Raw genomic sequence first — 27,714 nt, forward strand, 5'->3', positions numbered from 1 at the left:
TTCTCTTCACTACTGAACAAAATTCTCAAGCTCAGCACCCACTAAATAGCTGAGACTAAGCCCACGCATCACAGCTTTTGAGGCATACATTTTCCACAGTCCTTTACTAATTACAAGATACATTTCCTGCATCTGGCATAAGTAAACAGAGGTATGTGTCTGAAAGAACTGTGAGTAGATCTCCAGTGTCCCTGTAGATCAAGGGTTAATCCTGAAACCTTCTCACACCACTGAGATCTAATACTTACATAAAACAACAGTCTCTGAGATAAGTAGGTTAACAGTACACGTGAGCTGCTATTATTGTATCATTTTGATTATTCTTAGCAATGGTCAATGGAATTATTATTGAGCTCAACTCCTTAGGTCACATAAATACTCCAGATAGAAAAAGTAAGGCTCTAGGGAGCGAGAGAGAATATAGGCATTAAGGCACTTGCCTTGCACATGACTGACCTGGGACCATTTCCCAGCACCCAAGCAATACCAGGAGTGATTTCTGAGCATAGAGAGAGGGGAGTAAGCCCTGAGCACTACCAGGGGGTAGTCCAAAAACAAGTAAACAAGATTGATAAAGAGAGAGAGAGGGGGGGGGGGGGCTGGAGCAATAGCACAGCCGGTAGGGCGTTTGCCTTGCATGCGGCCGACCCGGGTTCGATCCCCGGCATCCCATATGGTCCCCCAATCACTGCCAGGAGTAATTTCTGAGTGCAGAGCCAGGAATAACCCCTGAGCATTGCTGGGTGTGACCCAAAAAGAAAAAAAAAGAAGAAAAGAAAAAGAAAAAGGAAAGGAAAAGAAGAAAGGTTTTGTTGCAAATATAATTACATAAAATTACATAAGATGCAAAATTAAGATTTGATCAGTACAATCTCTCATTCCAAAACTCATAAATATAAAGCGTAAGTGAAGAGGAAAATTCTCTGTGCATAATGTTTCTTTTCACTAATTAATTGGGCCAAATTTCTCACTGTCTTCTGCATTTTTTTTCCTTTTTGGGGTCAAACCTGGCAATGCACAGGGGTTACTCCTGATTCTGCACTCAGGAATTACCCCTGGTGGTGCTTGGGGGACCATATGGGATGCTGGGAATCAAACCCGGGTCGGTCTCATGCAAGGTAAAAGCCCTACCCACTGTGCTATCGCTCCAGCCCCTTGCGTACTCTTTAAGGAAGAAGAAGTGGTTAGGTTTCAGGGACACACCTAGAGAAGCTCAGAGCTTACTCTTGGCTCTGTGCGGAAGGATCACTTCAGCTGGGTTTTAGGGAACCATATGAGATACTAGGAACTGAACCTAGGTAGGCTGCCTGCAAGTCAAGTCTCTTATCCACTGACCATCTCTCTAGCTCCGTAACTTAATAAATAATTAACGGGATCAGAATCAGAATCAGAATCAGAATCTTAGAAGAGTTAATGTGGCTATAAAGTTCTATGTTTTCTCCTCCTAGAATTTATAGAAATAATTTAAAATTAGTTTTCTGGAGATAAACTAAGATAATTTCCATTTTTAATGCAATCTTGTAAAATTTGCATTTTCCATTTATTTAGTGTTTCTGTCACTCAAAGACTAATAAATATGATTAAACGTGGGTGATATAACCAGGTTTGAATAACTAGAAAGTGTACTGCGTTTTTTCAAAAAATACAGATTATTTTCTTGAAATTCAACATAATCAATAAGATTTATTAAAATGACACAAAATAGGAGATAATTTGGTTCCCCAATTATTATTGGAATTTATGAGAAAGACTTCCAGTCTACACTGGCTTAGCTGGAAATGAATTAAATAAAAAGAATTAATGTGCAAATTATTAAGAAAAAGTTACCTAGGGGAACTGGAGCGATAGTACAGTGGGTAGGTCATTTGCCTTGAACATGGCCAATCCGGGTTTGATTCCCAGCATCCCAAAGTTCCCCCGAGCACTGCCAGGAGTAATTCCTGAGTGCAAAACCAAGAGTTACCCCTATGCATCACTGTGTGTGACCCAAAAAGCCAAAAAAAATAAAAAGAAAGAAAAGAAAAGAAAAAGTTATCTTGTACCAAACTCTCAACCTTTCCTTTTTAACAGATGAATTTACTCCAATGTAGTTAACACCATTGATACTATTTTGAGATCTTTTGTGCTTAAAAACACATTGTTTTAGAAGGTACTCTGTCAGCTAATGAGTATTTCTAATAATGGTAAGAATATTTTGAAGTTCTGAAATTCAAAGAAATATTGCTCCTTTTTTCTTTTTAGTAGCTGTTGGTTAATAATTATGTTCCCACTACTTTCACAAATATAAAGCATAAATAAAAAAGAAAATTCTGCACACTTCAGTATTTCTTTTCACTATATTCAGTTGGGTCAGTACGTCTATCTAATTTCTCACTGTCTTCCTGGATACTCTTTAAAGAAGAAGCAATGACTTTGAGTATTGTTGTGACCGTATGAAGGTTAGAAATCGTCAGCTTCAGAAGCTACCACTTTGTCAATACTCCTTTATTGCCACCAATCAGGGTATTAAAGAAAATGTTCCTATGACTGAGACTTAGTGTGTTTCTTTGTACAATAAGGAGAAGACAGCAGCATGTGTAAACTCCTGTGATTTATTGAATGAATAATGCTTTTCTTCCGATTTATAGCAATGAGATAGGCTATAGAGAGATATATGTTTGATATCAAAAGGAATTTTTTAATGTTTTAAATCTATAGTTTCTTCTATTTAAACTTATTTAAGGTGATTTGAACAAAGTAACTATAAAATACTAGCATTATTGTTAGAAAAGATGAAGTCATGAAATTTACATACAAGTGGTACTACATGGAAAGTATCACGCTAAGCTAAATGAGTCAGAAAGAGAGGGACAGACATAGAAAGACTGCATTCAGCTGGGGAACATAAAGTAGCAAAATAGGAGACTAACACCCAAGAACGACCGAGATTAGTACCAGGAATTTTGCTCCATGGCTTGGAGGCCAGCCACACATGCTAGGGGAAAAGGCAGCTCAGATAGAGAAGGGAGCACCAAATAAAGGGTGTTGGGAGGATCCTCCCAGGCTGGGAGAATCATGGTCAAAGTAGACTCTAGACCAAACATGATTGCCACTCAAGGCCTCTTTTGCAAACCACAGCACCCAAAAGGAGAGAGAGAGCAAAAGGGAATGCCCTGCCACAGAGACAGGGTGGGATGGGGGGGATGGGGGTGGGAGGGATACTGGGACCCGTGGTGGTGGGAAATGGGCACTGGTGGAGGGATGGGTGTTTGATCATTGTATAACCGAAACCCAAGCACAAAAATTTGTGAGTCTACAACTGTACCTCATGGTGTTTCACTAATAAAAATTAAAAAAAGAAAAAAATAGTGGCATTATATGTTACAACTATAAACGTTGTTGAATATGCCATTTAAATTACTTACATGTATATATATAAGGAATAATTGGAGAGTCTGTATTTCATATCCCTGAGGAATAATACAACTGTGTTATTTTGGATTTTGATCTTTTTTGTTTGGTTTGTTAGATTTGGGTGCAATTCTCAGGGATGCTGAAGGACTACGAAGTTCCAAGAATAGAATCTTTGCCCGGGATTTCTCGGGCAAAGATGTACTTCAGCCCTTTGTGCTACTCTCTGGCCCCCAACATCAAAGTGGTGAAGCATAAATGCTGATTCTCAGGTAGAGGGAGTGGTGAAAGTTACAGGCAGGAAGAGGCATAAAGTTAGATTCTTCTTGTGGAGTTGGATGGGTATTCGATCATTGTATAACTGAAACCCAAGCACAAAAATTTGTAAGTCTACAGCTGTACCTCATGGTGTTTCACTAATAAAAATTCAAGAAAAAAATATATAAAAAATAAAGCACATCTGGAAGTGAAAAAAAAGAAACCATATTTATTGTGCAAAATGAATAAAATACCAAATGTTGTTAACTATAATCCCCTGAAATCCTCAGTGATAATCACTTAGCATTTCTCTGTTTCCTTTTCATCCTATTTCTATTATGTTCATGGCAAAACTGAATTGTATTTTTATTGCCTATATACTTGGGTGCTCTGTTTTTTATTTTCAGATAAAACTATCAAAATACTAAAAAAAAAAGTCAGACTCTTGAAAGTTGATCATATTGTCCATCAATGATAAACCAATGAAAAAAATTAAAACTTTTAAATATTTGTTTAAAGATTATTGATACCCAAAAAAAGTTGGCTCAAAATTTCTTGGGACCAAACAAGCAAAATAGGAAAACAAAGTTCTGTGCCCTCTGGGATAATGACTAGCCTTTACTAAGTGCCCACCATCCAGAGGACAGTATGAAGTATTCATTTAACTCATACACTCTTTAAAATAGAAACATTTAACAAATGAGGAGACCGAATCTCAGAAGGACTCCTGTATCTAAAGTCACTCAACCAGAAAATGGTAGAATCAGGTTCCAAAGTCAACCACTGTCTAAAGATCAAATGCATTTTTTTTTCTCTATTACAATTACCAAAACTTTTTTTTTCCGAACCAGTTTTCTCACGGTAAACTACAAGTAAAATTTTCTACGTGGTACTATAGGACTTTTACCCAAAGGGGTAGACAGAATATCTTTCCACTCCCCTGCCTCAGCTGAATTTTCATAAATGAAAACTAGGAAATATTTCTTCATGTTTCGTGTGAAAAGCAGAGTTCAGCTCTTCGCACAGCATGACGGCAAGACGGTTTTCGAACATGTAGACTGTCCAAATTAGAGCAAGTCTGCTCCAGGCCAACAGGGATTTCAGCATACCCAGAAAGCTGGTTGCAAAGCCAAAGATTACAGTCTGCTTTTCTGCAGAAGTTTCTTAGCCTGCTGAAGAAGACAGTCCCCAAACAGCCGTGTCTTTTATTATTATTATTATTATTATTATTATTATTATTAATTTTTATTAGTGAAACACCATGAGGTACAGTTGTAGACTTACAAATTTTTGTTCTTGGGTTTCAATTATACAATGATCAAGTACCCATCCCTCCACCAGTGCCCATTCTCCATCGCCACGGATCCCAGTATCCCTCCCACCCCCCATCCCCCCATCCCCCCACCCCACCCTGCCTCTGGTGTTTCTTTCCTTTAGATCTGAGCTAAGGAATCTGGGCACAAACGTGAGCAGTGCGCCACCTTGTGAGCAACAGAGGATGTGCAATTTCCTGAGTGGCAGCCTGCCCTAATGGCAAGGACTTTGTGACTTTGTGGGTACCAAACTCCAGGGACCTCCTCGTATTGTGTCCTTGGAGGTGACATAGGAAGGTGCTTCTGGACTCACTCCCAGAACCAACCATAATCCACAAAAAGGAAGTGGAGTGGAAACACTATGGCGTGTCTTTGTTGTAGCCTGCTGGCCCTCCAAATGCAAAGGCAAAGTCATGAACTTGAAGTCGAAGAATCTGTTTCTGCTCCTAACGACCCAAGTGTTATGGAGCAAGTCACCTGCTTCCTCTGGGCCTGACTGCGAAGGACAACTATTCACTAGGTGGTGTGCAGACAGAGGTCAGTTGCTCTGTTAAAGTGATATTGGCCTCTCTCAGATTTTCTGAAGGGTCTCCAGGCTTCCAAGCTCCTTTACACACTAACACCCGAATGGAATAGAGCTGTTTTCTTAGCATGCCTGCAACAGAGCACACAAAACCATCCTCAGTGACTTATTTACTGGCTTTTCTTTGCCTACTGTCACTGTCACGGTCACGGTCACGGTCCTCCTGTTATTCATCGATTTGCTCGAGTGGGCCCAGTAACATCTCCACCGTGAGACTGGTTGTTACTGTGTTTGGCATATTGAATACGTCACGGGTAGCTTGCCAGGCTTTTCCATGTGGGCGAGATACTCTCGGTAGCTTGCCCGGCTCTTCGAGAGGGGCAGAGGAATCAAACTCGGGTCAACCACATAGGCTGCTTGCAAGGCAAACGCCTTACCCGCTGTGCTATCGCTCCAGCCCTTGCCTACTGTCATGCTTATTTATTCATTTATTCATCCAAACATTTTTTTTCAAGAACTATTAGCTATGTACTCCCCAATTTGATCCTTATACCACACAATCCTGGGAACATGGAACTGCTCACTGTTCCAATAAATCTGTCTGTTCAGTTTGTTTTTGTTTTGGGTTTTTCTGTTGACTTTTTTTTTTTTTTGCTTTATTTGGGGGTCATATCCGGCATTGCACAGGGGTTACTCCTGGCTCTGCACTCAAGTATTGCCCCTGGCAGTGCTCGGGAAACCATGTGGGATGCTGGGAATCGAACCTGGGTCAACCGCATGCAAAGCAAACGCCCTACCTGCTGTGCTATCGCTCCAGTCCCTGTTGACTTATTTTTCAATTCAGGGGATTTTATTGCCTGCATACTTGGGCAAGATTCTCTTTGCTAAGAATGGCTGTCACCATTTTCCTCCAGACCAACTCTAATTTAGTGCAAAACTTCTAAAATTTCCTGGTGAGCAGGCAAATTATGTGGCTTCTTAACATTTCATTTCTTGATCATAATACATGGCACATTGTTTGAAATTAGATGTGCATACGTGAAGCAACATAATAAGAAAAAATGAGATAACATCTTGATTTTACCCAGAGATGTAATTTTTTTTCTCTGAAATTTCCTTCACCTATATTCTTCTATCACTCGGACAGAGGTTTCATAACAGAGACTTTATTCCATAGGATAGGGCTATTTGCATGCAATGAAGAGAGATGAGAAGACTGCATTGCATAGAATTGAGCACTAACATGGATTTGTGAGAATCACAGTAAACTTACGAAGCAGATAGTTAAGACAGCACTTTAAGATTGCTTAAAGCGCTTAACATGATACTTTTCATGTAGTACCACTTGTATGTAAATTTCATGACTTCATCTTTTCTAACCACTACACAATACTCCATTGTGTAAATGTACCAAAGTTTCTTTAACCAGTCATCTGTTCTCGGGCACTCAGGTTTTTTCCATATTCTAGCTATTTTCAACAGTGCTGCAATGAACAAACAAGTGCAAATGTCACTTCGACTATACTTTTTTGCCTCTCTGGGATATATTCCCAGGAGTGGTATTGCTGGGTCAAATGGGAGCTCAGTTTCTAATTTTTTGAGAATCGTCCATACTGTTTTCCAAAAGGGCTGAACTAGTCGGCATTCCCACCAGCAGTGAAGGAGGGTCCCTTTCTCGCCACATCCGCACTAGCACCGGTTCCTTTTGTGGATGTGGGCCAGTCTCTGTGGTATGAAATGATATCTCATTGTGGTTTTGATCTGCATCTCCCTGATGATTAATGATGTGGAGCATTTTCTCATGTGTCTTTTAGACCGAACATGATTGCCACTCAAGGCCTCTTTTGCAAACCACAGCACCCAAAAGGAGAGAGAGAACAGAGAGTAATGCCCTACCACAGAGGCAGGGTGGGATGGGGAGGATGGGGGGTGGGAGGGATACTGGGATCCGTGGTGGTGGGGAATGGGCACTGGTGGAGGGATGGGTACTTGATCATTGTATAATTGAAACCCAAGCACAAAATATGTAAGTCTACAACTGTACCTCATGGTGTCTCACTAATAAAATTTTTTTAATTAAATTAAATTTTAAAAAAAGATTGCTTAAAGTGCAAGCATCACATTTTTCACATGTCCAAAAAAAAAAAATCTGTTCTGAAGAGATCTTTTTCTCTAATCCACCCAGGTACATCATTCCTACTCCAGCCAAGAGAAGAGAGAAAAATCATCTGCATTAACAGTCAAAAGTACTGTCAGGATCTTACCAGTCGCTCACCCTCAAGCCAAGTAGCTGATGGGAATAAGATCTTTAGCCTTACTCCCCCTCTAGGATCTTAAAGGCTACAGCTATGAAGACATACTCGAAGCCAGTGGTCTCAGGAAAGAAGGAAAAACATGGTGTACACTATGTAGGCTAGAGTTGGGAAACCTCTGAGTTTTCTCTAAGAACCTGGAAGCTCCTATACCCTCTATCAAAATAGAAAATGTTGATGAAAGACAACCAATGACCCCAAAGGCCCGAAATATCACAAGAAGGAGAAAATTGCAGGATTTCACAATCAAGGGCTCTGTGGGTGACCATACCAAACATGAATCCTTCTTTAGACATTTCTTATTTTTCTTCGTGCCTCAGTGGCCAATAAATATTGACTTTGTAAAATAATGTTGGAAGGAAGTTGTATATAGAGTTACTAGGGAACCTGAATTCTGTTTCCATCATTTCCTATAATTCTGCAGGCAACCCTCAAGTACCATTTATGATCAAATAACTCTTGACTCTAAAACAGACTAGACTGGTTTTGTGGGAGCTCAGTGGTGGGGCAAATAAGATGCTGATCGAAGGCTACAAAATTTTGGTTATAATATAGATATAAGCAAATTACAGCATGAGTTACTCTGGTTAGTGTTACTGTCTTAGGTACTTGAAAAATTTGCTAAGAAAGTACACCTTAAAAGTTCTCAGTGATCAGCACCAGGAGGATTACTCCATAGCTTAGAGGCCATCTGGGCATTCTAGGGGAAAGGGCAGCTCAGATAGAGAAGGGAGCACCAAATAAAGGGTGTTTGGAGGATCCTCCCAGGAGGGGAGATGCATGTTGAAAGTAGACTATGGACTGAACATGTTTGCCACTCAAAGCCTCTTTTGCAGACCACAACACCCAAAAGGAGAGAGAGAACACAAGGGATTGCCCTGCTGCAGAGGCAGGGGGGGATAGGGGGGATGGGGGTGGGAGGGATATTATCCATGGTGGTGGAAAATGGGCACTGGTGGAGGGATGGGTATTTGATCATTGTATAATCGAAACCCAAGCACAAAGAATTGTAAATCTACAACTGTACCTCATGGTGTTTCACTAATAAAAAAAAAAAAGTTCTCAGCATCCACCAAAACTAGCAGCTACATGAGGTGATGGAGGTGTTAACTACCTTATTGTGGTCAACACTTCTCAATAAAACAACATCATTTCATCTCATTGTGTATCTTTTATTTATTCAGTACTATTTGTCAATTGCATCAGAATAAACTATATTAAAAAATGTTCCTGAGAGATGCTTCCAGACCCTGTTTCAGGCTAAGTCTCATCCGTGGCACCCTAGAGTGGGGCAGGTGAGCCCACCACCCACCCAAACAGAACCCTGGCAGCCAAAAACCTCCAGAACCCAATAGCTTCCATGCTCATGGCTGATCTCCACGGGCTGAGAATGAGCCTCATCTTATGAGAATGAATCTGCTGAAAACTCAGGTTTGCAGGTTTTATGACCAAACTCTCACAGAGTAGGAGATGGGCAACCGACCCCCATCCCCCTGTTCTTCTGGGACCCTGGCAGTCACACCCACGAACTGCCTCTGGCACCATATAAGCTGGTCATGATCCAGAGACTCACAAATTAATCTCGGAAGAGATCAACAAGCTGCAGAGATGCTCCTGAACTCCAAAGTCACATCCTGTTAAAAAACTTAACTCCAACTGTATCACCTTATCTAAAATTGCAGAATTCTCATACTCTCCAGCATTGATGTACCAGGAATGGTACACCACACTGTATGGGATATAAAGTTGAAGGCAACCAATTTCGATTAACAAAATATTGTCACACAAGGCTCAACATGTAACATGTTAGTAATCTCTTATATGAGGGTGTATGGATCCAGGATGAGATGCTACAATCTTCACACACTTTCTTCTAAGGAAGACTTTTGGATTATTTTTGGCAAGATATTCATAGTAAGCAATACAAAATAAATTATTTATGGCCTGCTATTGGGAAAATTCAAAATAGTGGTGATGGGAAGGTGTAATCGTGGTGAGATTGGTGTTGGAATGTTGAATGTAATAAATTTTTGTGAACAACTTTATAACAATTAATTAATTAATTTAAAAAGTTTTAAGTTCCCAAGATCACACATTATATGTACACATACATGTACACGTCATCATCATCATCATCACCGCCATCAATATAACCTTCAGTAGTATAGCGTATACTAAACATCAGTTAACTAGTGCACTAAGAAACATGAAAAACAAAAAACGGGGATACGGAATTAGGGTTAATAAGGACTGGGAGAACAAGCTGAGAAAAGAAAAGAACAGCAGAAGAAATTTTCAGCATAAATACTTTATTATACACACTTGATTATTTTTCTCCCAGACTCTTATATAACCCAAGCATCATAAATATATTGAAAAGACTTCTTACAAAGATAAATATCAAGACAGCCTCAACTATATATATTTTAAATAACTGGGATTTCTGCATACTTGCTCCTCACTCTCCATCCCTCCAACCCCACCCCATACCCCATACAGCAATTCTCACACACTCTACTGTGTTTGCTTCAAGCGCCTATATTTTTGGCCGAGTGGAACTGAGACCATCTGACAAAGAGCACTCTCAGGAAATGGTGCTTATCACAGTAACTGCTGGGGTGTGGGGTAGCCTTGCTCATCTTCTTCAGCTGAGTTGATGTGCCACTGTGGGGCCTTGCACTTGGTGGACGATGGGGGTGACACAGGTGCACCCCACTGTCACCCACACCCTCTCCAGCTGGAAGGAGCGGGAGCAGCCCTTAGAATCTCTCCGGAGGACCAGGAACTCCTGCTGAATGGGAACAGAGTTCATGGAGCTGTCTTCCTGCCCTTCAGCATTGAGGCAGCCCAGGTGTCTGCATCGGGCCTCTGCAATTGAGGAGGGAAGCCGGTTGGGGTCCCAGGTGACACTGCAAGAGGATCAGAACAAATGTGGAGAGTGAGACAAGGAAGAGGAAGGGAAATAGAGACTGCAAGCATGTGGGCCTGAGAATCCACTTGCAGGAGGCATTTACAAGCAACTCAGACTACTCAGAAGCCTGGGTCCATACCCTGTTTTCCAGTGGGTGCTTAAGTCTCTAAACCTCCGTTTTCTTAACTACTGCATAAAATTCTCCTATGCCTCTCTTAGGAGATTGTTGATTACACTCAATGACACAAAAGTATGCCGAGTGCTGCACTGAAAAATAGAGACGTTCAGTACGTGTCAGAATCTTGGAATCACTTTTCTTTACATTATAATAATTACTTATCTTGTACCCAGAGATTGAACCTCACTAGTACGTCTCCAAATACAAAGCCTGCAGCACCTGCTGCTTGGTAGGGAAAGCTAAGCTCTGGAGCTCTACGGATCCAAAGTCTGCTCTGGGAACAAACGGGAATGCCCTGCCACAGAGTCAGGGTGAGATGTGGGGATGGGGAGTGGGAGGGATGCTGGGACCCGTGGTGGTGGAGGATGGGCACTGGTGGAGGGATGGGTACTTGATCATTGTATAACTGAAACCCAAGCACAAAAATTTGTAAGTCTATAATGGTACCTCATGGTGTTTCACTAATAAAAAAATAATAAAGGGAAAAAAATAAAATAAACAAAGTCTGCTCTGGAATGAGGCCAGTCCAGCCAACTGCCACCATCCAAACTCTCCGATGCACAGACAGCCCCAGAAGCTCCTCTCATTGTCCCTGGAAACACTCTCCTTCATCTTATTTGAGACATATAGATGAGTGTTTGATATTCCAAGAACTTCCATGTAGAAAACAAAAATCACAGATTGTATTCTGGTTATCCCACAAAGCACTTCCCACAATCCCACAATCCCACTTCCCAGACTAGCCTTTCTCTTCTTCCCATTTCTCCTCCCCACTCCCGGAAGACTGAGGTTGAACCTAAATGGATCATTTGAAATTGTTTTTATGACTTTCAGTGGCCCCTTAGTTCGGTGGCTGCTTCAGAGTGTTACAGTTCTTTTAGAATTTATCTGGCAGGTTTTCCAGTGACTGGGGAAAGCCCCCACTCCAGCCCCCCACAAAAAAGAACACTTTTTTCCAACACAGAAAGATTGACCTTATAGATAATCTTGAGCTATATGTAGCAGAAAGAGGCATAACTGATAAGCAAAATAAGCAGAAGAGCAGAAGACCTTCAAGACACAATTTATAGGAGGTTCCAAACAGCAAGAAATATGTGTGATCCCCTGGAAATCTGGGCCAGGGAAGGACTCAGGCTGAGAGCTCGCCTTGCATGAATTCAGTACTTTGTACAGAAGAAGGTTAAAAAAAATAACTGGGGAAATATAATTCAAAGGGTTGTATGGCACCAATCACAAATCACAAATCATCCTGTTATTCGTCGATTGCCTCGAGCAGGCCCCAGTAACGTCTCTTTCATCCTAGCCCTGAGATTATATTCAAGGCTCTTTAGGAGAATGAGACCCATCATTGTTACTGGTATTTGGCATATTGGGTACGCCACGGGGAGTTTGCCAGACTCTGCCATGTGGGCAGGCTACATTCGGTACTGCGCCTGCCAGTTTGTCCAAAGTAGGAATGAGATAATAAGATGTTATAATAAGATGTCGCGCGGCCACAAATGCGGCCGCGCGGTTCCAGGAGCTAGTTTTTATAGTCTCGTATGGCACCAAGTGGCCCCCTAAACACTGTTTGGCAGGTCTACCAAAAAAAAAATTTTTTTAAGGAAAATGCAAAAAAAAAAAAAAAAGGACAAAAGTAGTAGGTTTTGAATTTTTGGCCTCCTAAATTAGTTTCGTGTTGATAAGTCTGAATAGACACATTTTTCCCAAGACTGTGAAAATTAGGGTTCAGAAAAATAAATCATCCAAGTGATAGATCATTTGCCTAGTATGCATCAGGCCCTGAGTTCAAGTCAGTGCACCACATCCCCTCCCCCACCAGTTTCTCTGGGTGTCATCCTCACTCCTCCGATCAGCACTATTTTCCAGCACTGCAGGGCCTGGGCAGCACTCAGTTCAGATCTGCAGTTCCTGGAACTTCGCTGGAACTGGCCAACCCCAACCCTCCTACAAAGGCCAAAGAAGAGAACGTGCACGTCAGTCTCGGAAGCACTTACTTGTAATCCCAGGGGGAGATAGAGCGATTCTGAAAGTTCTGGGAGAGGACAGGAGCACCCTGTCTTTGGGCAAGGATGCTAATGTTGACCCGCACACTGTGGTCCTCCAGAGGAGGACAAAGAGCTGCAACTCCGCCTTTGACTTTTTTCCTAGCTGTCACCAGCCGCAGGACGGCAAGCCCAAACATCAGCAGCATCAAGGTCTTGACCTGAAAGAAACACCAGGAGATCGCAGTGGGCGGAGGGTTTGGCTGTTTCCTGCAATCACCAGGTACCACATACTGTTCCTGCTCTTTCACGAAGCTTCAGCCGCTCCATCGGATATGGGAACCCAACTGAGAACTGAACTCTCTACCTGGTCATTGAGCCTTGACACCTAGGGTTTCCTGAACAGTGAAACAGAAAAATACAAGGGTCTGGAACTGGGAGTGAATCCCTGACCCGGCTTCCCCCCTGAGTTCTGGTTTCTCTTCTTCCCAAGTCTGTAATAATACCTGTAAATCTGGGGTTGGCCCAATGGCCAAGACTATTCAAACCTTGCCCTATCTTGAGTAAGTATCTTAAGTACCAAGACCTTATTTTCTCCAAAAGATGCCCCAAAAGCAGTGCAATTTGAAGCGAATTATCCGTAAATCATAAGTCCTTTTTTTATCATCTAGAACTTACAATGTATTTTTTTTATTGTCTGGAAGGGAATATAGTGTTTGTGTTCATGTCAGATGTACATCTGTTAGAGTGTAAGTTCCTGCAGGAGAACATAGTACAGAACAGATATTCTGTAAAAACTTTCTGGGTAAATGAAAGTAATGAAAGAAATAAAATATTGAATGGATGAATGAATGAATGCACAAAACAATACAGTGAAAATTAACAATATAGTTTAGCTCAGTGCATTAAGGAAAACAGTATGCAAAATCAACTTTAACAAAGTTCCAATTACCCATGCTAATTGAAAGAAGCAGAGGCACTAATGGTGCACAGCAACCGAGAATACGGAAACTATTTCTCTCAAGCCCTAAAACATACATTCTTTATACTTACATTGAAATATTGGCTTTTCTAAGATTACGAGAATGCACAAAGAAAGAGCAAAAAAAAAAAACCTCTCTAGCTTCTCTTGCCACCAGCCTGCTTCACTCCCACCATCATCCTCAACTCTTACTAGGAAGGAACACAGCCCATCATGGACTCAACACAACGGAAACTCAAGCAAAATTACTTGCCCTCTCTCTGGCTCTCACTTTGCATGATTTAAAATAGGGATGGTGTCATCCATGGTGATTTACAAATGCACCTTTTTCTACTTAACAGATGCTAGAGATGAGAAATGATATGCATAAACAAAAGGAAGATGCCAATTTGCTGGACCAAGGCAGCGTTGTTAAAAGAAAGCTGAAAGCAACATTAATCCAGGCAAGCACACATGAAGTTGACCTGCCTTCAGATAATCAGCGTTCATTGGCTTTTATCTCCCACAATCACATGTTCATTGGATAACTTTGTCTTTTCTCTAGGGAACTTTGATTCAGGACTTGGAATCAAATTGCCAATTTCATCCAGAGTTCCAGAATGTCTATGATTCAGTTTCCTCCACCAAAAAAAATATTGTAAAGATTGAATATGATCCAGATAAGGGCATCCAGATAATAGCACACGGTGCATATTCAACCCAGGTGGCCTTAATCGAATTTGGGACACTGAGTGGACAAAAGAGATGCGAATTTGTCCTCATGTACTTTCTGTCTAGACAAAGAACTATGAAGCACAAAAAATTTAAAAGGACGTTTTCTTCAACAAAAGGGTCCTCAGCTTTCCCAGACTATCCATCCCTTTCATGGTTTTCTTAAGTAAATTCCTACTTTGTGTTTTCTCTTTTTCCCTTTTGTGTCTTATTCACTTAGAAGCTTCCAATTTTCATTATTTCAGTCTTTAAGGTAATCGTACCTTGAGTTCTATAATTTAGAAATAAGTAACCACACTTCAAGCAAATCACTGTTATATTTGTTTGTATTCCTAAAACTGTAACATCATAGAACATTTTCTCATCTCTCTTTTGTTGTTAAGGACCACACTCCAGAAGAGCTCTGGGGACCGTATGTGGTGCTAGGGACTTAACCTGGATCAACCACATGTAAGGCAAGTGCCTTGCTCCCTGGACTCTCTATCTCCTGCTTTCACATCTGTTTTAAACACCTGATTCTCCCAATTATCAGGTGTTAATTGTGAGTTGTTTAAGCTAGCATTAATTATCCCAATTAGATAATGATGGTGCTATGTCTGAAAAGAAAAATAAGTAAGTTAGTTGGGTTCACCAGTCTAGGTGTTGGTCAGTACTAATTGCTCTTGAAGGTCGTTAAAATTATAAGCAACATAAAGCCACACACAGGATGTCCTGAGAGAGGTCAAGCATTTTAAGGAATGTAACTGCTGTGTCAGAGCTGCATATGGGTCCCTGCCTCTGTCTCGGAGAATCAGCTGATGTCTGCAAGTCATTCTAGTTTTTTTCTTGAAGCTTTTTGATCAGACACTGTAGGAGGTAGTTACATAATACAGAGCAGAGGGGCCCTGCTCTTGCCTGGTCTTAAAAATGATGTACACAGGGGCTGGAGAGATAGCACAGTGGGTAGGGCATTTGCCTTGCAGGCGGCCGACCCGGGTTCTATTCCCAGCATCCCATATGGTCCCCCGAGCACCGCCAGGAGCAATTCCTGAGTGCAGAGCCAGGAGTAATCCCTGTGCACCGCCGGGTGTGACCCAAAAAGCAAAAAAAAAAAAAATGATGTACACAGAACTTCTGTGAGCGATTCAGAGTTGGATTGAGACTTGAAATCTTCTATGCCACCTAGAAGGCGAGTGATGGAAATCATTTCCTTGCTGTAAATAGGAAACAGTGGCAAGTCAAGCACTGGCCAAACATGGGATTCAGGGCATCAATGTTCAGGGCATCAACATTCTCTGCCTGACCTTGCACTTCACTTCAAGCTCACCTAAGAAACAACCTGAGCATGTCCCTGGAATGATCTGCTCTCTGTGCTGACCGCTACATAGGCATGTCATCCAGAACATGGGCAATTCCTGGGTGTACAAGAAAGTGTATCAGTTCTCCAAACTGCTTTTTTTTTTAAAAAAAATTTATTTATTTATATTGCTTTTTGGGTCACACCCAGCGATGCACAGGGGTTATTCCTGGTTCATGCACTCAGGAATTACTCCTGGCCATGCTCGAGGGACCATATTGGATGCTGGGAAACGAACCCAGGGTTGGCTGGGTGCAAGGCAAACGCCCTCCCCGCTGTGCTATCGCTCCAGTCCCCAAACTGCTTTCTAAAAATTTCTTAGATCATTTTTCCATAGCTAAAGGTTTTTTCCCCCTAATTTTATTGCATAAAGCATTGTGAGTTGCAGAGTTATTCATAGTTGGGTTTTTGACATACGTGTTCCATCATCCACCCCACCTCTAATATCAACTTTTCTCCACCAGTATTTTCCAGATTCTTTCTCCTATCCCTGCAACACCCCATACCTAGCACCAGCCTACCATCTTGACAGGCATCTTTTAACTTTGGTTATTAAAGTCTGGGTCTCATGATTTCAGTGTTGTTGACTCTTTGGTTTGAATATTTAGATTTATCATTCTTTAATACCACTGATATATACTTGAATCCCCTTCACCCCTGCTCCACGGTTTGTCATCTATCTCTTCTCCCCTTCTTCACTCTCTTTCTTTCCTTCTCTTCCCTATACTCTGGGGCCAAGGGTGATCCAGGCATCCTCCCTTTAAACCATTGCATTTCCTCATCCAGGGACCCTAAATACCACATCCAAGTGATAGATTTCTGTGTTTGTCCTTCCCAACTGCTATTTTAAGGCTCCTTTCATACCGTGTTTCTTGCTGCTGTTTCAACAGATGTCTCCAAAGTACCCATGAGAGAAACAGCTTTGAAGCACAAAACAAATTAATACATCTAGGGCCTAGAGTGATAGCACAGTGGGTAGTGAATTTGCCTTGCACATGGCCCAACCCGGGTTTGATTCACAGCATCCCATATTGTCCCCCAAGCACATGGCCAGGAGTCATTCCTGAGTGCATGAACCATGAGTAGCCCCTGTGCATTGCTGGGTGTGACCCAAAAAGCAAAAACAAAAACAAATTAATACATCTACTTGGACACAGTGACTAAATTCAGAAATCTTTCCTCCGAATCTTTCCATTCAAACAGAACCGCACTTTATTGAGTGACAGTAAAACTAGATGGATGTCTGTGTTCTTGTCTCACAGTGTTAAATCATTTCCTCTCCTCTGGTTTTTTTTTTTTTTTTTTGAGGAGAGGGACAACCAGAGGTACTCATGAGCCACTCCAAAGTGCTGCTGGGGATTTTAAATCCAGAGTTCCTGCATGCTACTAATAGTTAACACTTATTGAATGTCTTCTTTATCCTTATTGGCTGTTGTTATATTAAAATCACCAAGTTAACTAAAAACTGAGTGTGTATATATCATAGAGACTAGATTTAATCATTCTCTATGATGTCAATTAATTCCCCCCAAAAATCCCATGAGGGAGATATCAGTTGCAAATAGAAAGGTACATATAAATAAATTTCACATGTATAAATGAAAGGAATAATAAAACAAGGAATAATAAAACATAGAACAGTTAAATAATTGACCCTAGATCCCATAATTAGTACTTGATAGAGCCAGTTCTGCCTCACACCAAAACCTGTGTTCTTAAATAATATATTTTGCTATACTTATCATATCTGAAATAATGCATTTCTTATCATCTCTGAAACAATATATAAATATAGTAAAGTACTATTGACACCATTTTCCAAGACCTTTAGTGAAATCCATGCTCTTTGAAATTGCACGATCTCTCAGCAGAGAAATTAAGAGGAATTATTTCAGTCAATAATATAGTGAGTGGTGGAGGTGGGTGCTGAATCATTGTATGACTGACACCTGATCATAAACAGCTTTGTAACTGTGCATCTCATGGTGACTCAATTAAAAACATAAAATTTAAAAAATTAACAATAATAATAATAATAATAATAATATAGTGAGTGACTTTCTAAGTCTGGTTTTCACATTACTCTATATTAAATACTTCCCTTGCCTTACATGACCATTGTCAGGCAAGATTCCATGCCCAAAGGATTTACATTGAACTAATATGTCTTTCAGCTACAAGAGGAAGGAGACCATGAAAAACTAATGGTCTATCGTATGGTTTTCCCTCTAGTAGCTATCCAAAGCTCAATACGGAAAGGTTTCATTTCCTTCACCCAGAATTCTGTCACCCTGTAGATAAGGGTAATAATTAGTCCTCTTGGGAACGATCCCAGGTTCCTTAGCTAAAATATCCATGTATATATTTGAAATGTTGGTAGGTAAGAATGGAGTAGATAAAAGATTGATTCTTAACTCCAACCTAATTCCCAAACCGTGTTCTCAGGACAGATGACCTCCAATTGTGAGAGTTGTGCAAATCAACACCAATTATGCAAAGCCATGGGGCCAAAAGCAGTATTGTGACTCAGTGATAAGCTTCTAGTTTTTCTTTATTTCTACCACACAGAAATCCAAATAAAAATCAGTTCTGTTTTTAAGAGAAATAACACACCCCTACCACCACCACCACCAAAGAAAGACTCCATCAAGCCTGGTCCCTTAGAAATTTGCTTTTCAGAAATCCTAGCTAAACAGGAATAATTGTTGCTACTCACCAAGACTGTCTCGCGTCGGAAGGCCATGGCCCTTTGTTCTGGTTGCCTGCTCTGTACAATGAGCTCTTGGTTTCCCTGTGCTGTGTCACTGAAGTACCTGTTGGTTTTTATAGTAGTCATGACCTGCTTAGTGCCTATGTGTGGTTGAACCAGAATGGCTGACGAAAGTGGGGGTTTTTTTCTATTCCACTTCCTGAAGGGGAAGCAAAGGGGGACCCTAAAAAGACTTGACGGAAAAAGGGTTCAATTACCTTTTGTTCTTCCCCACGTCTACCCCATGTCATCAAACTGCAGTCACGTTCTTAACACACTGACTACAGAGATGAACCAAATTGTGAATCACTTCTGAGATCTTTCATATTTTCCCACAAATCGCTGAAAACTCCTATCACATACATCACATCCTACTTTCCTGTCATAGGACTGTGATTTCCACGAGACGAAGAATTATTTTTTTTTTTAATTTTTATTAGTGAAACACCATGAGGTACAGTTGTAGATTTACAAATTTTTGTGCTTGGGTTTCAATTATACAATGATCAAACACCCATCCCTCCATCAGTGCCCATTTTCCACCACCATGGGTTCCAGTATCCCTCCCACCCCCATCCCCCCACCCCACCCTGCCTCTGTGGCAGGGCATTCCCTTTTGTTCTCTCTCTCCTTTTGGGTGTTGTGGTTTGCAAAAGAAGCATTGAGTGGCAATCATGTTTGGTCTATAGTCTACTTTCAGGAAACGAATTCTTAGAGGAGGTTCGTTCTTAGAAGAACATTACAAGAGACTGTTGTCTTTAGTTCCATTTTACTAATGGGAAAATAAAACCAAAGAAATGAATGACAGTAGTGAGAGCTTTAGAAATGTTATTCCTCCGGTACTTTCATATTCTCCTATACTTTTATTTTTCTAATCCCTCTTCTTCTGGCTTCCCACCTGCACTCAGGTCTTCTGTCGTGATTTTTATTTTAATCCTGTGATTAGGCTCTTACTGATGCTTAATTAATGATAATCATTCATATGCAACAGATAAATGACCCTTGTGCTGACTTCTCTCTGATGAAAGGTAAATTTTTTTGAACAAAAACATATGGCAAGCAGAGCCTTTCTATACTCTATATGTGATTTTAAAACCAATTTGTCTCAGTGCTGCTCAGGTCAACCCACATTATTAAGAACAGGCAAAAAGTCATTTCATGCTAGGGATACAGAAATATTTCCAGAATAACATATACTTACTTTTTCTTTCCATTAAAATCAAGTAAAGGTAAAAGGTAAAGGTAAAGGCCCTCCCATTGATCGTCGATTTGCTCGAGCGGGCCCAGTAACGTCTCCATTGGAGACTTTGTTGTTACTGTGTCTGGCATATCGAATACTCTCAGTAGCTTGCTGGGCTCTCCGAAAAAAAAATCAAGTAAAGAGTAAGAACTACAGCGCAGGGAGTTTGCCTTGCAGATAGCACACCCTTTCTTCACTATGTTTCAATCCCTGGCCAGGCATATGGTCTCTTGAGCATGGCCAGGAGTGAGCCCTAAGAGCCACTGGGTGTGCCCCCCAAAAAAACAAAATAAAATAAAATCAGAGAAAATTATACACGTGCCTTTTAAAAGGTAGAGCACACTCTACCAGGATGAGGCAATTTTCTATTATCGGCATGTTTGAAAGTTTCTTCTCATTTTACTTTCAAATTATTTTTTATAAATTTATTTTTATTGAACACCAGGGATGTATCTCAGTGACAGAGTGCTTGCCTTGTCTGTGTGATTCCCTAGGTTCTGTTGCTTGTGACACAAAGCAAAAGCCTCCCCTTCCCTTTCCTTGATCATTCTTGCTAAAGTCTCCGGGAATTGGTGTCACGTTCAGACAGACACTGAGACAAAAATTTATGTTGCATTGTTTGTTAGGAATAAACCGCTAAAAATGCTCCAAAAAAAACTTTCTTTAGGGGACAGTATGTGAAGATGTTTCTATTTTACCCAGGGGCCATGAAGCCCTTCTATAAGAGATTACTAATATGTCGTTAAAGGTTGAGCCTTACTGGTGGAAGGATGGGTATTTGATCATTGTATGATTGTAACCCAAACATGAAAGCTTGTAACTATCTCATGGTGATTCAATCACTTAATCACTTAATCACTTAACTTCCCGTTAGTCGTCGATTTGCTCGAGCGGGCGCCAGTAACATCTCCATTTGTCCCTGTCGCGTGCTAGTGTAGCCCAATGGCATCTCTTCGCTCCGGGAACATGGAGGGCCTCAAACCGATCATTCATGATCTTGACAAAGAAGTCTGACCATCTGGTAGGTGGGCGGCCACGCGGTCTCTTGACATCCCGTGGAATCCAATCAGTAACAGCTCTAGTCCAACGGTCGTCTTTAAATCTCATTACGTGACCAGCCCATCTGATTTTCGACACCTTGGCATATGAGACAGCGTCCCTGATCCTTGATCGTCGACGGATGTCAGAACTCCGGATTCTTTCTCTCATTTGAGTGAAACGTGATATTCCAAGCATAGCTCTTTCTATTCTTCTTTGGGAGACCTGAATGGCGTTCTCATCTTATTTGCGTAGGGCCCAGGTCTCTGAGGCATATGTTAATGCAGGAAGAACAGTGGAATCAAAGAGATGTGCCCGGAGCCGGAGGTTCTTCGTCCTCTTAGCTATTTCTTCGACGTTCTTGAAGGCGTTCCAAGCCGCTCTCTTCCTCCTGCGCAGCTCGGGTGCCAGGTCATTTCTCATGTTGACCTCTCGACCTAGGTACACATAGCTGTTGCATTCGGAGATGGTCGTTCCATTGAGAGCGAATGGGGCGTCAGGAACAAGGCTGTTTCTCATAAACATTGTCTTCGTAAGATTCAGCTGTAGTCCCACCTTTCCACACTCACGGTCAAAGTCGGCCAGCATTTGTGCGGCTTGGCTGATGTTTGGTGTTATTAAAACAATGATTCAATAAAATTTTTTTAAAAAAAGCCAGACTAATCAAAAAAAATTGAGCCTTGTGTGTTTTTATACACACACACACACACACACACACATACATACATACATATATGGGGCCAGAGTGATAGCACAGCAGGTAGGGCATTTGCCTTGCATGCAGCCAACCTAGGTTCCATTCCGCTGTCCCTCTCGGAGAGCCTGGCAAGCTCCCATGGCATATTCAATATGCCAAAAACAGTAACAAGTCTCACAATGGAGATATTACTGGAGCCAGCTCGAGCAAATTGATGAACAATGGGAGGACAATGCTACATACATATATATGTAAAAATACACTTGCCTCTAAGATTGGTTGCCGTCTGTTTTATACCCCATCAAATGGAGTGTGCTACTCTTGGAATATTAGTGGTGTGAGGTATGAGATGTCGTGTGGCCCAGGAATAGGTTTACTCTTGGGTGTGGCTTTGCTCAAGCGTGTAGAGAACGGCCACGGGCATGGCATCAGTTGAGTTCTGGAGGGTTTTGGCTGCCAGGGCTCGGTTCCTCGGGGTGGGGAGAGGCCTCACCCATCCACCTCCTGGATGCCCCGAATGAAACAGCCTAGCATGGGGTCTGGCAGTATGACTATGGCAAGTCATTTTATGCTCTCTTCTGAGAAGACAATGAGTCTCAGTATCCTGGCCATTGATGAGGTTATCTGGCACCAGCCAGAGGTGGTTTATGAGTATAACTGCCAAACTGCCATGGCCTTGTTTCCATAAGACAGACACACTTACCACTGATCCACTTGGCCCTCCCCCATTTCTTTGGCTAAAACAATTCTTTAAACTTATTGGAAATAAAAAATAAAACTACATACTCAGTAGTTACCAGTAGATTAAGTAGTAGGTGGGGAATTAATTTTGAGGCCTACAGTTTATTGCTAATCTTCTCTGTATCATTCCAATTTTAGTATACGTGCTGCAAAGGGCTGGAGCAATAGCACAGCGATAGGGCGTTTGCCTTGCAAGCCGCCAGCCTGGCTGAGCCAAGTTCGATTCTTCCATCCCTCTTGGAGTGCCCAGTAAGCTACTGAGAGTATCTCGCCTGCACAGCAGAGCCTGGCAAGCTACCCGTGACGTATTCAATATGCCAAACACAGTAACAACAAGTCTCACAATGGAGATGTTACTGGGCCCACTCGAGCAAATCGATGAACAACGGGAGGACAGTGCTACAGTGCTATTGGAAATATCTTCAAGATTTATCACAATTCTTCTGTGATCTCAAGTCTTCCATCCACCTTTTGCCTTTCCGTGCCCAAGGGTTCTTCTCTGTCCCTCTCCCTGAAACTATTAGAAGTTTAACTCTGAAAAACTAAGTGCCTTTCAATCTTCTCAGGGATCGTTTCCTTCCTTATCTCCTCTTTGATTATATTTTAGATGATCTCATGTTAGTTTATCTGCTGAAACTTCACAGATGTGGGATAATTTCAATTCTAATAATTTCCCCCAGTCTTCTTCCCTAAAATGCAACTGCAAATGTACAGTCTGTGCGCTTCCGGGAGCTGGGTTTTATAGTCTCTGGTCTTGGCTGTTGATGGGATTACCTGGCATCCCCATCTTCCAGTAGGCAGGCGTCACACCCACCAACTGCCCCCAGCTCCTGCAAGAGGTATATATATCTATACATATACATACATATATATATATATATTTCCCTCTATGATTTGTTGCCTATTGTCTGAAGCCCATCAAATATGGTGTGGCAATTGTGAAAAATGGGTAGGGAGTATTTTATGATGTGTCCAGAAATATCTTCACTCATATGTGAAGATGGCCCTGGCAGCCAAAACCCTCCAGAACTCAACTGATGCCATGCCCGTGGCCGTTCTCTACACGCTTGAGCAAAGCCACACCCAAGAGTAAACCTATTCCTGGGCCACACGACATCTCATACCTCACACCACTCATATTCCAAGAGTAGCACACTCCATTTGATGGGGTATAAAACAGAAGGCAACCAATCTTGGAGGCAAGTGTATTTTTACATATATATGTATGTAGCATTGTCCTCCCATTGTTCATCAATTTGCTCGAGCAGGCTCCAGTAATATCTCCATTGTGAGACTTGTTACTGTTTTTGGCATATTGAATATGCCATGGGAGCTTGCCAGGCTCTCCGAGAGGGACAGCGGAATGGAACCTAGGTTGGCCGCATGCAAGGCAATGATACAAGATTAATAATTAAGTGTACACATTCTGTTGTACAGACACCTCTTTCAAGAGGTTTTATCTTCTTTCAGAAAAGGAGGAGTTTAATGAAGGTCTGTTGCCGTGACCAGCAGTCCTGATGCAGACACCAAAGCTGAAGCAAGAAGTGTGGAGCTGTTCTAGCAGAAGGCTAAAATGGTGGTCTTATCATTAGCGGTCATTTTTTTTAAACTAATAAGCCAAGAGCTTTATTGATGCAGTGGGTACTTCACCATGAACCCCAGAGAGCCTACCTTCTCTGGGAAACCAGGGCACTGTAGAAAACCCTCAAGTTTTTCCTCCCCCCATAAAACAAACTTCGCTTTCCCCATAGCCCTTGGCTTTGCACCTGCCTGCTCATCCTATCTCCTTTTCAACAGGCAGTGCACACAGATGTCTCTGGCCAGTGCTGGCCGGCACTCTGGCAGAGTCACAGTGTCAGCAGCAGGCCATGATAACAGTAGTGACACTGTAGACCAGAGAATGGATAAAGAATCCACAAGACCCTTTCACCCAAATAGATTTTTCTAAACACAGTATCAAAATTTTAAGTATTTAGTTAATCGTTGTAATTAAAGGATTCAAAATAAAAAGTACCAGGAATTTTGCTCCATGACTTGGAGGCCAGCCACATGTGCTAGGTGAAAAGGAAGCTCAGATAGAGAAGAGAGCACCAAATAAAGGGTGTTGTGAGACCCTCCCAGGGTGGGAGAAGCATGCTGAAAGTAGTCTATAGACCAAACATGATTGCCATTCAATGCCTCTCTTGCAAAACACAGTACCCAAAAGAAGAGAGAACAAGGGGGAAATGCCTTGCCACAGAGGCAGGGTGGGACGGGGGGGATGGGGGTGGGAGGGATGCTGGGACCCGTGGTGGTGGAGCATGGGTGCTGGTGGAGGGATGGGTACTTGATCATTGTATAAATGAAACCCAAGCACAAAAGTTTATAAGTCTATAACTGTACCTCATGGTACTTCACCAATAAAAAAAATTATAAAAAAAGTGTAAGGGTATAATTCTTAATAAGATGGATCTCAGGCTGGAGAAATGACTCGAAGGGCTGGAGCATCTACTTCATATGTCGGAGGCCCAGGTTCTCTCCCTGGCATACCATGGTCTTCTGTGCACTGCCAGGTAAGGCCCCAAATGATTTCTTTAATGACAAAGAACTCAACATGAACTGGAACTCAATCCTCAACTACAATACAACTTAGAAGCTGCACAAAGACCCCAAGAAAGGGATAGTTCAAGATAAGAGCAAAGAAATTAGTAGCAGGGCTTCCATTCAGAGATGTTTGGAGGTGCAGGGCCCCCAAGGAGTCAGGGAGCTGAGACTCTTTTTTTTAAAAAGCAGAATCCCCGGTGAGAGATAGCATAGAATAGGCTGAGCTCAGACTCTGCATGCATGTGAGAGGCTCGGGTGCAGTTCCAGCAATTCTGACAGAGACACCAAGCACAATGGGAGAAGCCATCCCTCAATGCTGCCAGAAGCAAGTCAAAAATCAAACAAAGGAAAAAGTCTTTCTTTTTTTAAAGTCAAGTGTGGGAGAAATAGCACAGCGGATACAGCCTTTGCTCTGCATGTTGCCAACCTGGGTTTGATTCCTGGCACCCCTGAGCACTGCCAAGAGTGATCCCTGAGCACAGAGCCAGGAGTAAGTCCTGAGTACCTCAGGGTATGACCCCAAAACAAAAACCAAGAAAAGCTAAATCAGGGCCCAAAGAGATAGTACAGTAGTTAAGGGTTTTTGTTTTGTTTTGTTTCTCAATTTTCTTTTTTTTTCCTTCCTTCCTCTCTTCCTTCCTTCCTTCCTTCCTTCCTTCCTTCTTTCCTTCCTTCTTTCTTCTTTCCTTCCTTCCTTCCTTCTTTCCTTCCTTCCTTCTTTCTTTCCTTCCTTCCTTCCTTCCTTCTTTCTTTCTTTCTTTCTTTCTTTCTTTCTTTCTTTCTTTCTTCCTTAATTGAATCACCATGAGATACACAGTTACAATACTATTCATGGTTGGGTTTCAGTCATATCATATTCCAACACTCTTCCCTTTACCTGTGTAAATTTCCCACCACCAATGTCCCCAATTCCCCACCTGCCACCACTGCCCACCCCCCTCCTCTAGCCTGTCTCTACGGCAGACACTTTTCTTCTTTCTCCCTCTTCCTTTTGGGCATTATGGTTTGCAACACAGGTACTAAGAGATGATCGTGTTTGTTCCTTTACTTTCAGCACGCAATCCTTGTCCAGAGGGATCCTTGCATTCGGCTGCCCAAGGTTCAATCCCCGGTACCACATATTATCTGAGCACCACCAGTAGTGCTCCCTGAGTCCCCTGAGCACAGAGCCAAAGAGAAAAAAGGAATAACAGAGTATTATCAAAGAATATTTTGTGTGTTCCAGTTTGAGATTCCCACAATGTGAGCTAAGGAAGGATTTCAAAATTACTGTGTATCTGCCATTCTTTCTTATTCCAAATGAAAGCACTGTTTTCCAATTTCTCATCTACCCCCTCAAGACACAAACTGTAATATACTACTTAGAATTCCTTGACTTTGAGCTAGACACTCTGATAGGAAGGAACCTGGGGGTACTGTCCTTCTGGAATGGAGTGAAAATACGATGGATTCAGGGAAGTTAGCCCAATGCTGATGTACAGAAGGGTAAAACAGTATAGTCATTTAGTAATAGTCACCAAAATGCTGTTCTTCACTATTTCCAGGAACCAAGAGAATTACACTTCCTGACCTCTTTACAGTATAACTTGGCCGAAGATCTCTAAGTAGAAGTGGAGTGTGACAGTAAGTATGTCATTTCTAGGCAGACTCTAAACAGTGTGACTTTTCTTGCCTCTGCTGGAGATTCTGGTACTATGGGGGGGAAATGATGGCACAGAGAGAGATGCTGGCTCTGAGTACAGTAAGCAGAGCCCCCATGCTGACCTATATTCACAGGGAAGCGTGATTCAGAACGAAGCCTCCATCCCTACAGACCACTGGGACTTTAGGATTACCTGTGATTGCCAAATATCCTAGTTTACACTGCCTGTTAAGAGATGCTATAAAATTTTTTAATTTAACATATATATATATACAGATATATATATATATATATAGTTTAGGTCACGTGTTTACATTGGCATTAACATCTACACTTTTGATGTGCAGTCACCACACCTCACCACCACCAGTGTGCCCAAGACCCCTATCCTTTTTTTTTTCTTTTTGGGTCATACCCGGCGATACACAGCGGGTTACTCCTGGCTCATGCACTCAGGAATTACTCCAGGGAGTGCTCAGGGGACCATATGGGATGCTGGGACTTGAACCCAGGTCGGCCACGTGCAAGGCAAACGCCCTACCCACTGTGCTATCATTCCAGCATCCCCCCGCCCAACTGTTCTTCCGATACTTTCTGTTCACTTTTCACCCTCCATATCCCCCTTTATTTGATGCACTCAGTTCTATAATCCAGGAATAAAGGGTTGTTTAAGAATGTTACATAGCTTTTTGAAATTTTATTAATCAGAGCTCTGACTTCTGATCAAAACATTTAGTTCAGGGGAAAATTAGTTTCAGGATTAAGCACAAGCGTGGTTTGATTCACAGCACCACATAAGGTTCCCTGAGCACTGCCACGTGATCCCTGACCACAGAGCCAAGAGGAAAGCCCTGATTATCACCAGGAGAGGCCCGCCAAAATCCGGTAAGTAGACTATAGACCGAACATGATTGCCACTCAATGCCTCTTTTGCAAACCACAGCACCCAAAAGGAGAGATAGAACAAAAGGGAGTGTCCTGCCACAGAGGCAGGGTGGGATGGGGTGGGATGGGGTGGGATGGGGGGGCGGGAGGGATACTGGGATCCGTGGTGGTGGGAAATGGGCACTGGTGGAGGGATGGGTATTTGATCATTGTATAATTGAAACTCAAGCACAAAAATGT

General features: G+C 41.9%; 1 protein-coding gene and 1 non-coding gene across 2 annotated transcripts; one reads left to right on the forward strand and one right to left on the reverse strand.

Annotated features, from left to right (window-relative positions):
• Positions 1-10,440: 10,440 nt before the first annotated feature.
• Positions 10,441-18,735, reverse strand: IL17F (interleukin 17F). The gene is made up of 3 exons (XM_056130638.1): positions 18,616-18,735; positions 12,883-13,091; positions 10,441-10,705 (listed from the first exon to the last, which is right to left on the reverse strand). The coding sequence occupies exons 1-3, from the start codon at positions 18,733-18,735 to the stop codon at positions 10,441-10,443; spliced, it is 594 nt and encodes a 197-aa protein (XP_055986613.1).
• On the forward strand, positions 11,747-11,807 carry LOC130038842 (U7 small nuclear RNA). Its single transcript, XR_008794798.1, has one exon. It is a non-coding gene; the product is annotated as a U7 small nuclear RNA (small nuclear RNA).
• Positions 18,736-27,714: the final 8,979 nt, after the last annotated feature.

Source organism: Sorex fumeus, unplaced genomic scaffold (assembly GCF_029834395.1).
Source record: "Sorex fumeus unplaced genomic scaffold, SorFum_2.1 ptg000080l, whole genome shotgun sequence".
Taxonomy (NCBI): domain Eukaryota; kingdom Metazoa; phylum Chordata; class Mammalia; order Eulipotyphla; family Soricidae; genus Sorex; species Sorex fumeus.

Bases quoted from the DNA above. Each gene is read 5' to 3' on its own strand.
- IL17F (XM_056130638.1), bottom strand. From the start codon at position 18,735: ATGACTACTATAAAAACCAACAGGTACTTCAGTGACACAGCACAGGGA. The intron at 13,092-18,615 runs GTGAGTAGCAAC...TGTTTCTTTCAG, and splicing joins TCCGACGCGAGACAGTCTTG to GTCAAGACCTTGATGCTGCT. The intron at 10,706-12,882 runs GTAAGTGCTTCC...ATCCTCTTGCAG, and splicing joins ATCTCCCCCTGGGATTACAA to TGTCACCTGGGACCCCAACC.